Raw genomic sequence first — 12161 nt, 5'->3', positions numbered from 1 at the left:
CTGATGGGAAGAATGACAGGGTTTCTGAAGATGGCAAGTATTTTGAAAAGCAACAGCCAATGCCTCACTTCTTCACTCTGCTCTCAAGTTGCTCCAAGCAGAGGGCACCCTTTACATAACACCAGACCCTGCCTCCTGGAGGTTGTGTCGCCGGAAGAGGCTGCCAAGCCTCAGGGCCTGGCTGAGAAATGGCTTTTTTACTGACTGACAGCTCTCAGCTCAAGATCACTTCCCAGGATGCCAGTGAAAACATTAAGCTTCATTAGGAAAGCAAAAAAACCCAGCTTTCTAAATGTCTATCACTGAAAATGCAAAGTGTAAGGCTAGTATTTGGATTGCTCTGTGCCTAAAGTTTTAAGAACTGATACGTTGTCTGAAGGTTTAGATGACTGGACTGCTAATTCCCATTTCTAGAAAACTGCTGATGAAAAGGATCAGAGATGGGGGCAAAGAACCGTGCAAGAATGTTCACCACAGCATCAGTTATAACGGCAAAAACGCTTAAGCCACCCAACGTGCCTCTACGAGGGAGATGGGTAAACGATGCCTAATGAGAGAATGTTATACAGCCATTAAAAATCTTCTTTGCAAAGAATATTCACGAATATGAGAAAAGTAAAATACGTTAAGATAAAGAAGACTGGGACGTTGCTGGATGATGACAGGTGACTTTCCTTTTCTTCTTCATACTTTCTCTAATTTTCTATAATGAATGCACAGGTTCATTTACAATCAGGGGGAAAGCTTCCATTAAATAATATTCATTTTTTAAAAAGTAGGTAAGATTTTAAAAATAGAATCCAGGCATGGTAATGCAATGGTTAAACAGAATAGAAAACCCTCTAATTCCCAAATGAAGAATTCCCAAAGGAAGTCATTTTCTGGTTATCTAAGAAATGCATTCCATTCTGCAAAGTCCCAACTGAGGCTTCTAGATGGCGATTTATGTGAAGCAAGAATGTCATCATTACAGAACAATCTGCTGTAGTGTGTCTTAATAGCTCTCCTCTCTGTCTGCAAGAAATGGCACCAAGCTAGAGAAGGACTGAGGAAGCTTCCAGGCATCTCTTAGATCCTGGGTGTCATTTCATTAGCTTAATTTTTTTAAAGACATGGAGTCAGACAGTGATCTTTTTCAAAGCCTGCACTGAAAGCATTTCTGCATCAAAAGCATTTCCACAAAAGGATGTGGTTATAAAACCATTTCTAACTGTCATTAAGAACAAACCTGAATGCTACACCTCCTTCAAAGTACCCATTTCATCTGGGATTTAGAACAAGATCTTCCTACCCCACTGAGAGAGAGCTTATTGTAGTGGTAAGCACACTCATTTAAACAGCAGGCATCACCAGTCGTGGTATGGCACACCTGTAATTCCAGCTACTTGGGAGGCTGAGGCGGGACGACTGCTTGAACTCAGGAGTTCGAGTACAGCCTGGGCAACACAGCAAGACCCTGTCTTTATTTTATATTATTTTATTTTACTTTAAACAGCAGGTATCTCTTTGAGATCCTGATTTCAATTATTTTGGATATAAATCTGTAAGTGGGACTGCTGGATCATATGGCAGTTCTATTTTTAATTTGAGGAACCGCTATATAGTTTTCCATCATAGCTATGCCATTTAACATTTCCCACAACAGTGTACAAGGGTTCTAATTTCTCCACACCCTTACCAACATTTATTTTATTTTATCTTTTGGAGATGGAGTTTTGCTCTTGTTGACCAGGATGGAGTACAATGGCACGATCTCAGCTCACTGCAACCTCCGCCTCCTGGGTTCAAGAGATTCTCCTGCCTCAGCCTCCCAAGTAGCTGGGATGACAGGTGCGTGCCACCATGCCCGGCTAATTTTGTATTTTTAGTAGAGACGGGGTTTCTCCATGTTGGTCAGGCTGGTCTCGAACTCCTGACCTCAGGTGAACCACCCACCTCAGCCTCCCAAAGTGCTGGGATTATAGGCGTGAGCCACCACACCAGGCCACCAACATTAAAAAAAAAAAAAAAAAAAAAAAAAAATTAGCCATCCTGGCCCAGTGTGGTGGCTCACGCCTATAATACTAGCACTTTGGGAGGTCGAGGTGGGTGGATCACTTGAGGTCATGAGTTCGAGACCAGGCTGGCCAACATGGTGAAACCCTATCTCTACTAAAAATACAAAATTAGCCGGGCATGGTGGTGGGCGCCTGTCATCCCAGCTACTTGGGAGGCTGAGGTATGAGAATAGCTTGAACCCAGGAGGCAGAGGTTGCAGTGAGCCAAGATCGCATCACTGCACTCCAGCCTGGGTGACAGAGCAAAACTCCGTCTCAAAATAAAATAAAATAAAATAGCCATCCTGGCAGGTGTGAGGTTTACCTCATTGTGGTTTTGATTTGCATTTCCCTAAACGCTGATGTTGAGCCTTTTTTCATATACCCACTGGTCATCTGCATGTCTTCTTTGGAGAATTGTCTATTCAAGTCCTGTGTTCATTTAAAAAATTTTTTTTTTTTTTTTTTGCCATTGAGTTGTTGGAGTTTCTTATACATTTTGGATACTAGTCCTTTTATCAGATATATGGTTTGCAGATATTCTCTTCCCCTCTATAGGTTGCTTTTTCATTCTGATTATTTCCCTTACTGTGCAGAAGCATTTTAGTCTGATATTGTCCGACTGGTTTTGCCTTTGTTGCCTGTGCTTTTGGTGTCACATGCAAAAGATCATTGCTTTTTCCCTGTGTTTTTTTTCCTAGGAGTTTTACAGTTTCATGTCCTGTATTTAAGTCTTTAATCTATGGTAGATGGCCAAAAGGACAGTCAGGATCCCAAAGAGATATCTGCACCCCCACGTTCAATGAAGCATTATTCATAATGGCCAAGATATGGAAACAACTCGTGTGTCTACTGACAGAAGAATGGATCAAGAAAATGGAGTACATTATGGCCGGGTGCAGTGGCTCACGCCTGTAATCCCAGCAATTTAGGAGGCCAAGGCAGGTCCAGCCTGGCCAACATGGCAAAACCCTGTATCTACTAAAAATACAGAAATTAGCCGCATGTAGTGGCAGGCGCCTGTAATCCCAGCTACTAATCAGGAGACTGAGGCAAGAGAATCACTTGAACCAGGGAGGTGGAGGTTGCAGTGAGCCAAGATGGTGCCACTGCACTCCAGCCTGGGCGACAGAGCGAGACTCTGCCTCAAGAAAAAAAAGTGTAGTATATTCATATCACAAAACATTATTCCGCCTTAAAAAAGAAGGAAACTTGCCATTTGTGACAGCAGGAGTAAACTGAGAAGACATGCTGAGTGAAATAAGCCCCTTACAGAAGGATGAATACTGCATGATTCCGCTTGTATCAGATATCTAAAGGTGCTAAAGTCATATAAGCAGAGAAGAGAACGGTGGTTGCCAGGGACGGGTTGGTGGAGGAGGGAGATGGAGAGTTATTCAAAGGGTATAAAGTTTCAGTTAGGTAAGATGTGTAAGTTCTACAGATCTGTTGGACAAACAGAAGTGCCTATAGTTAACAATACTGTATTGTACACTTAGAAACTTGTTAAGAGGGAATATCTCATGAGAACTGGTCTTATAACAATAGCAACAAAAAATCCCAAACCGCCCCCAAAACCAAAGGGGCACAATGATTAAACTCATGAACCTGTGAGCGTTAAACATGTGCAGCTTTTGCTCATCAATGATACCTCAATAAAGCTATTTAAAACATACAAAGAAGAGGTCGATTTCTTCTGGTGCCACCAGCTCTGTCATTAGCTGTGTGACCTTGGGCAAGTCCCTTACCCTTTGTGGGTTCCAGTTTTATCATTCTGACAACAAGAAACAAGCCTCTGCTATCCCCGAGTACCCCTCCTGCTGGAAGACTGGGCATGGGCGCCCTGCTGAAAAGCAAACCTTTCATGGGTAGATCTTAGCAGTGCAGCAAGGATTTTGCAGTGGACCAGAGATCAGAGGGATGAGAAACGCTGAATATGCAGCAGTTATGATGCACCTGCTGGGTGCAGGATGGCGAGAAAGCCTGACAGGGGCCTGCTGATGGTAAGGTAACCAATGCCCCCAGGCTGCATGTGGGAGGGAGGCACAGGGGCCCAGAGGATGAGAGGAACTGAAAAGGTGATGGGGCCGGGCGCGGCCTGTCATCCCAGAACTGAGAGGTTGAGGTGGGTGGATCGCTGAGGCAGGCGGATCCCTTGAGACAAGGAGTCAAGACCAGCCTGGCCAACATGATCAAACCCTGTCTCTACTAAAAATCACACCTGTCATCCCAGAACTTTGAGAGGCCGAGGTGGGTGGATCACTTGAGCCCAGGAGTTTGAGACCAGCCTGGCCAACACGGTGAAACCCCATTTCTACTAAAAACACAAAAATCAGCCAGGCATGGTGGCGCATGCCCGTAATATCAGCTACTCAGGAGGCTGAGGCACAAGGATCGCTTGAACCTGGGAGGCAGAGGTTGTGGTGAGCCAAGATTGCACCACTGCACTCCAGGCTGGGCAACAGAGCGAGACTTGGTCTTGAAAAAAAAAAAAAAAGAGAAAGAAAAGGAGCTGGCCCAAAGCTGGGTGGAGGACGCCTGGGGACAATTCTTCTGTGTATTCCTCCTGCTGGCCCTGGCCTTTAACATGGGCTCTGCTCTCAGTTCTCAGTTTAGATTTGGTGGTCCTGGACTCGAGATTTCTGACATCCCTTGGGGGCAGCTCCAAGTACCCGCCATGTGTGATGCCTGGGACTCACTTGGCCTCTTCACTGTCACTGGTGCCCTTTCCTGAGTTTCAGGCTCATGAGATCATTCCCTGTCCTCCCATCATCCATGACCCCTCGTGTTCAACTTAGAATGAATGCCTCAGGGGGACAAATACAGTGGAAAGATAAGATGGAAACAGGCAGAGCTTTGAAACGCACAGGGCTTGACAGTGGCACTGGGGACTGGCGTTCTGGAAGGCACATGGGGTGGCCAACGTTTCATTCCAAAGCCAAACTGAAAAGGATCAACTAACATGCAGTGTGATCCTCGCCTCTACAGAGGTGTCGGGCGTCTGAGCTCAGAGGGGAAGGAGGCTCAATCACCCCCCTCTCCAGGACGGAAGCCACTGCTCAGTTTGAGCAGGGCCTGTGGGTAAAGTGTAGATACAGGAAAAACAGCCCAGTTGTCAATTATCCCCCTCAAGCTCAAACGCAACAATGAAGCTGCACAAACACTTCTCTACTTACTGGCATGGTTTTGTCTCCAAAGAAATAAATGGTCTTATAACCGTCATTTTCCACATGTCGCAGGCAATACCTCTTGTCCCATCCATCAGGAAAGACATCAAAGCTGATCTGGCCTCCTGCCGGGTGGGGATGGGGCACATACAAGCAAAAGGTGAAAAAGGGGCTAATGATATGTCACTGAAAAAAACCAATTTACTCTTTGTCAGTTAGTGGGCTGCCAAGGTTGATTTTCAGTACTCTAGTGTGCTACTTAGACAACTGCATGGATAGGTTCTAGAAATTAATTCTACATCATGTTTTCTGTTCCAGCATTATTTCACGTCGGTCTAAAACTGAGGCACAGAATGCCAACTGAGAGTGAGAAATGCATTTGCATTTAAGCGCCCTGTCAGGCATGTGGTTTAAAGGAAGCATGCTTATGAAAACTCGGACGCCAGCCTCGTTCTGCTGTGCTCGTCTCGGGCTTTAACACACCCTCAGTGGGAAATGCCTGGAAGCAGGCTGCATCCAGCGTATTTTGCAGGAAAAATGAGAATCCCCACTGAAGGTGATTTATAGGCAGCGCTCATGGGCAACAAGAAACCTTTCGAAGCTTTGTCAGAAAGACGTCCATCTCACAGTTCAGGAATCCAAACCCCCCCACTCATCTGCTACATATAATCCCTTTGCCATTCCAGTTTTCCTGCAACCTCTGCCTTTATGAAAGCTAGTACAATGAGGAGGCTGTGAGCAATGACTCATTAGCCCTGACAAGAGAAATCGGTGTGCAAAGCATTTGACAGGCATACTCTAACAAAAGACAAGCCTGAGACATCCATGCTGCAGGAAGAACTCTGCATTAGCCACCAGAAATGTTCACACACTGGCTGTGTAAACAACAGCTTTGTGAACTCGGACAAGTCTCTTCTCCTTTTTGGGCCTCAGTTTCTTGATCTGTAAAAGCCACCCAAGTGGCTCCTAAGGTTCCTTGCTGTTGAAACATTGTATGATTCCAAGACCTCGGTCTCTTTACCTAAGGGGTTCAATTCCACGTCTCCCTTACGGAGTTCCCTATAATGCTTCTCTTCCGCGCAAAGGTGGGAGAAGTTCCTACTCATTAGTAATCAAAGTGCTCCTCTTCTAACGAGAGAAGTGCAGGTAGGAAGAATCCTGTTGGGTAAGAATTTAGAAGCAAGCCCAACAGTCTGGAAGCTGTTTCTTGACTAGGCAAGTCCTATTATGGCTAACTATGCAGAAAAGAGAGTGGCCGCTTTTTGTCTACAGACTGGACTGCTCATTTAATCTTCCTGCCCACCTAAAACTGCACATACTCCATTATCAACAGCTCACTGGCCCACAACAAATTCCAGGAAATGGGGATCCAAGTTTGTAACACAAACAATATATACAATACCTATGGAAAACGTGAGGCCTTTTCCTGCAAACTCTTTCCGTAGATCTGCTACAAACTTTTGTCTTATATTTTCTTTCTAAGAAAAACAAAAAGATGCCAATTGTCTCTTGCATTGCAGTTTAGAAAGCACACTTTTAACTACTGGCCACCAAAGTATGAATATCTTATTTATTTATTTATTTGTTTAGTTTTTGAGATGGGGTCTCACTCTGTTGCCCAGGCTGGAGTGCAGTGGCATGATCACAGCTCACAGCAGTTTCAACCTCCCAGGCTCAAGTGATCCTCTCACCTCAGCCAAACAAATAGCCAGGACCACAGGTGTGTGCCACCATGCCCGGCTAATTTTTTTTTTTTTATTATTTGTAGAGATGAGGTCTCACTATGTTGCCCAGGCTGGTCTTGAACTCCTGGGCTCAAGTGATCCTCCTGCCTTGGCCTCCCAAAGTGTTAGGACTACAGGCATGAACCACCACATGGGGCCATATCTTATTTCCATAAACCCAGCCATTCACCAAAGATATTTCAGAAAGACTTACTTTATCGAGTTCATAGAACTCAATGCGTTCTTCTTGGCTGCAGCTTCTTCCAATTGGCGACACGTTTAACATCCCATTCCGGAATTCAATGAAAGTACCCCTGGGAATGAAAGAGTGACAGAGGTTCCCCAAAACACATTATTTATTTGGGAAACATCATAAACAGCCTAAAATCTTGGGAAATTCTAAAAAGCAGAGGCTACTGTGGTCAATGTGTCTCAGCTGTGCTGTGTAATATGGTAGCCATGAACTACTGTGACTACTGAGATCTGAAATGTGGCTAATATGAATTAAGACTAGATTTGAAAGACTTAGTATGAAAAAGGAATGGAGTCACATCAGTCATGTTGTATATTAACTATGTGTTAAAATGGTCATATTTTGAGCCTGGATGACACGGCGAAACTCTGTCTCTATAAAAAATACAAAAATCAGCCAGGCATGGTGATGCGTGCCTATAATCCCAGCTGCTCAGGAGGCTGAGGCAGGAGGATTCCATGGGCCTGGGAGGTAGGGGTTGTAGTGAGCTGAGATCACGTCACTGCACTCCAGCCTGGGTGACAGAGTGAGACCCTGTCTCAAAAAAAAAAAAAAAAGGTCATATTTTAGATATATCAGGCATCTCACCTTTTCCTTTTCATTCTTTCAAAATGTGGCTACAGAAAATTTAAAATTATACATAGCTCACTTTCTGTTTCTGCTGCACAGTGCTGCTATTGGGCAGATAATTTTATGGTTAATAAAGAGCTATGAAAATGACTTCCAGCACTGACAACAGCAGTCGTTTCCCTGAGGAGTCTGAAAATACATGTACCAGACATCTGTCTTGCTACTGAGCTTCTGAACAGACTGATAGGACCAAGCAAAGCTACACAGAAAAAGGCTCTGAGAATTGTCCAACGAGCCTCAGCAATAACTGAGGAAATTCAATTTACCCATTAGCAGACAGCTCCTAAATGTTTGATTTGATCACATAAAATGAGAAACTAACATTAGTTTAGTCACTTCAAATGAAGATGTTTAACAATGTTCTTTTGGCTGGGTGCGGTAGCTCATGCCTATAACCCCAGTACTTTGGGAGGCCAAGGTGGGTGGATGGCTTGAGCTTAGGAGTTTCAGACCAGCCTGGGCAACATGGTGAAACTCCGTTTCTACAAAAAATACAAAAATTAGCTGGGCATGGTGGCGCACCCCTGTATTCCCAGCTACTTGAGAGACTGAGGTAGGAGGATTGCTTGAGCCTGGGCAGTGGAGGTTGCAGTGAGCCAAGATCACACCATTGCACTACAGCCTGGGCAACAGAGGGAGACTCTGTCTCAAAAAACAGACACACACACACAAAATAAAAAACAAAAAACAAAAAGATGGTTTTTTCCACTGTTTCCACGATGAGCCTGAAAACAGTTTCTCTGACTCACACCTGTAATCTCAGCACTTTGGGAGGCTGAGGTGGGTGGATTCCTTGAGGACAGGAGTTCAAGACTAGCCTGGCCAATACGATGAAATCTTGTCTCTACTAAAAATACAAAAACTAGCTGGACCTGGTGGTGCATGCCTGTAGTCCCAGCTACTTGAGAGGCTGAGACAGGAGGATCACTTGAACCCGGGAGGCGGAGGCTGCAGTGAGCTGAAAGCGCACCACTGCACTCCAGCCTGGTGACAGAGACTCTGTCTCAAAAAAACAAAACAAACAAACAAACAAAACCCCACAACCCAAAAAGGAAAACCACCCAGTTTCTTAAAAGTTCAGATAACTTGTAAACTAGGTATCATTCTGATCAATGAAATTTAAGCGTTCTCTGACAAACTATTCAGTGAGAAGTATCTTCCAGTTCTAAACGCTGATGCCTGGGAATCCTATGGAACATTTTCCCTGATCTTTTTTTACTATTTTAATCTCACAGACCTGTTCTCCAGGCACTGGCCAACAGAAATACTGAGAGGCCACATGCCACGTGCAGGGTTGATGACCTAATCCCATGTCAGTGTGGCTCTGGGCACCTCTCCAAGCCTCCTCTTATTCACCTACAGAAAGGCTAATAGCACGTGCTCTGGTTACCTCCAAAGGGCCTTGTTAAAATCAAGTGTGCCAGTTATGTAAAGGTACTCTGTAAACTGGGAAGCAATGAATAATTATCAAAGTAAAAACAGCAATATCTCCATCAGCTGGATCCTCTCCCCTGTTGTGCTCAACTTTCAGAGAAACAGGCAAATTATGTAACAAAATATGCAAGCCTAAAAATCTCTCTCAAAAATCCCATGTCCAGGCCGTCCCAGAGTTGGTGGAGGCCCAGCCTGTCCTCTGTCACTTCTGTATGAGCACTGAGGCACTAGGGGACTGGTGACCACGTCCCGGGTGACCCTAGGGCTATGGGTCCTAATGATCAGAAAAACAGCTCCATTATTTCCCCCCTACTCAAGGACATATTCTTCTTCTCATTTTCAAGGCAGAGAGAGAAGCTGATGTAGTTTAGAAAGACTTCCCCAAAACAAGGATGAAGGTGGATTACCAAGCAATCGGTTCCTCCCTAAAGACCTGGGCTCTCTGAAGTCTCACTGCACCTGCCTGGCCATCGTGGGGCGTGTAGTTAGTGTTGTCAGGCAAATGTGGACAAATGTGGGTCAAGGTGGGTCTCAGCTCTGCCTCCTGACTCACCAAGTCTCTTCTACTGTTCTGGAATTATGGCTCTCCACATGCCTCTCCCTTGCTAAATGATACACTCTTTGAGGACAGGATTATGCCTTTTTTTTTTTTTTAAATCCTCCCTTAGCACTCGGCCCATAGTAAAAACGGAACTGACCTGGGATATTTGTATATTTTATCTTTTTGCCAAGGAAAATTTCTCACACACACAAAAGTAAACAGAATAGGACGAGTCCTCACATGCCCGTTACCCAGCTGCAACAATAACAAAGTCCGGGTCCGGCCTGTCTCATGCAGGTCTCCTCTTGGGCTAAGGGACATTCCTGCACTCTGGATGGAGGTGCTGAGCAGGAGGCGCTCAGGTTACCAATCCTAATAGTGTGAAGCAGCCTCTGAAGTACAGCCTGCACTGAAACTGAATTGCCACTTAAACCGTGTTTCGACCCTGAGGATTAAGGTGTTACAAAGTAAGTACTGAAATCTGGGAAGGCCGGGCGCAGTGGCTCACGCCTGTAATCCCAGCACTTTGGGAGGCCGAGGTGGCTGGATCACCTGAGGTCAGGAGTTCAAGACCAACCTGACCAACATGGTGAAAACCCGTCTCTACTAAAAACATAAAAATTAGCCGGGCCTGGTGGTGGGCACCTGTAATCCCAGCTACTCGGGAGGCTGAGATATAAGAATAGCTTGAACCCGGGAGGCGAAGGTTGTAGTGAGCCGAGATCGCACCATTGCACCCCAGCTTGGGCAACAGAGCGAGAAAGAAAACTGGGGGTAAAAATGAGAAGGATTTCAAAGAAATCACCTGCAACCTCACCATCAAGAAATAGCCACGGTTAACATTTGGGTCTATTTCCTGCCAGTCTTTTCACTGTGGGCATTTATGTTCATCGTTATTAGTATTACCATTATTTTAAAAATGGAATTGAGATAACTCTACCCATGGCAGAAGGTAGGTCCCCAAACCAAACATTTATGAAAGCCAGGGGCGGTGGCTAATGCCTGTAATCCCAACATTTTGGGAGACTGAGGTGGAAGGATCACTTGAGGCCAGGAGTTGCAGACCAGCCTGAACAATGTGGCAAGACCCTGTCTCTACAGAAAATTAAAAAATTAGCCAGGCATGGTAGCATGTGCCTGTAGTCCCACCTACTCAAGAGGCTGAGGTAGGAGGATCACTTGAGCCAAGGAGGTTGAGGCTGCAGTGAGCTATGATCATGCCACTGCACTCTAGCCTGGGCAACAGCGTGAGATGCTCTCTCAAACACAAACAAACAAACAAAAAACAAAAAGAAAGCCTATGGAGTCAGAAAATGAGAGAAGCAGTCTGTGAAAGACTGGAACAAAGGTCCGTGGGTCAGGTGGCAGTTGCTCAGGTGGCACCCGCCGGGGGGAACTGGGAGCTGGAATAGCCAGGTCTCACATTCACATTTGCCAAAAGAAGCCAGAAATCCAGATGTTTAAAACATAAAAATAGGCTGGGTGTGGTGGTTCACGCCTGTGATACCAGCAATTTGGGAGGCTGAGGCAGGTGGATCAGTTGAGGTCAGGAGTTCGATACCAGCCTGGCCAACACAGTGAAACACCACGTCTACTAAAAAAGCAAAAAAAAAAAAAAAAAAGAAAAAGAAAAAAATTTAGCTGGGCATGGTGGTACGTGCCTGTAATCCCAGCTACTCCAGAGGCTGAGGCAGAATTGCTTGAACCTGGGAGGCGGAGATGGCAGTGAGCCGAGATCCTACCACTGCACTCCAGCCTGGGCCACAGAGTGAGACTCCGTCTCAAAAATAAATACATAAATAAATTTAAAAAAGTAAAATCAGACTTTTACATGATGGCAATTAATCCAGATTTTCTTTAACACTGCAGGCCAACCAGATTTGGGTTTTACATGGATCTGGCCCGAAGGCTTCCTGTCTGAGACTTCCCAATCCAGGGTTTCTGTTGCTTTTTGTACTCGCTGCTTCACTGCTGTTTCCTCTCACTGACAGCCTTTGAAAGCATATGGTCTTCAATGGCTGTATAAATTTCCATCATGTGGATAAGCCATCAGTTACATAATCACTCTTGTACTGTTGGCTTTGTGGACTATTTCCAATTATTTCTTACTAAGTGCTGGGATTCAGATTTAAATTCGCTGGCCCATGGTGGCTACTGAACCCTGCTGTGAACCAGCAGTACCAGGGCAGCCAGAGAAAATGTGGATTTCCAAGCTCGGCTCTCAGGCTTTCTGAATCAGAACTGTCAAGGGGCAGGCTAACTATCAGACTTTGTTTTTACAACTCTTTAGGTGATTTTATAATCCTATTTGGAGAATGCCCACGTTAACCCACCATATGACACTACGTTATGTTCCAGTGATGCCTCTTTGTTAAA

At 45.1% G+C, this 12161-nt stretch overlaps 1 protein-coding gene across 2 annotated transcripts in view; it reads right to left on the bottom strand.

Moving 5' to 3' along the window:
- The window catches only part of PMM2 (phosphomannomutase 2), a 35338-nt gene that overhangs the window by 14302 nt on the left and 8875 nt on the right, over positions 1–12161 (bottom strand). For both annotated transcript variants that reach the window (XM_007985196.3, XM_037989864.2), the window contains 3 exons: positions 7142–7241; positions 6606–6681; positions 5213–5328 (listed from right to left, as the gene is read on the bottom strand). In XM_007985196.3, coding sequence (XP_007983387.2) covers positions 5213–5328; positions 6606–6681; positions 7142–7241 — 292 coding nt within the window. The remainder of the gene's footprint in view (positions 1–5212; positions 5329–6605; positions 6682–7141; positions 7242–12161) is intronic.

The sequence above is a fragment of the Chlorocebus sabaeus genome, chromosome 5 (genome assembly GCF_047675955.1).
Source record: "Chlorocebus sabaeus isolate Y175 chromosome 5, mChlSab1.0.hap1, whole genome shotgun sequence".
Lineage (NCBI taxonomy): Eukaryota > Metazoa > Chordata > Mammalia > Primates > Cercopithecidae > Chlorocebus > Chlorocebus sabaeus.
Note: the sequence above shows the minus strand (reverse complement) of the source record. Positions and strands in the feature narration are given on the sequence as shown.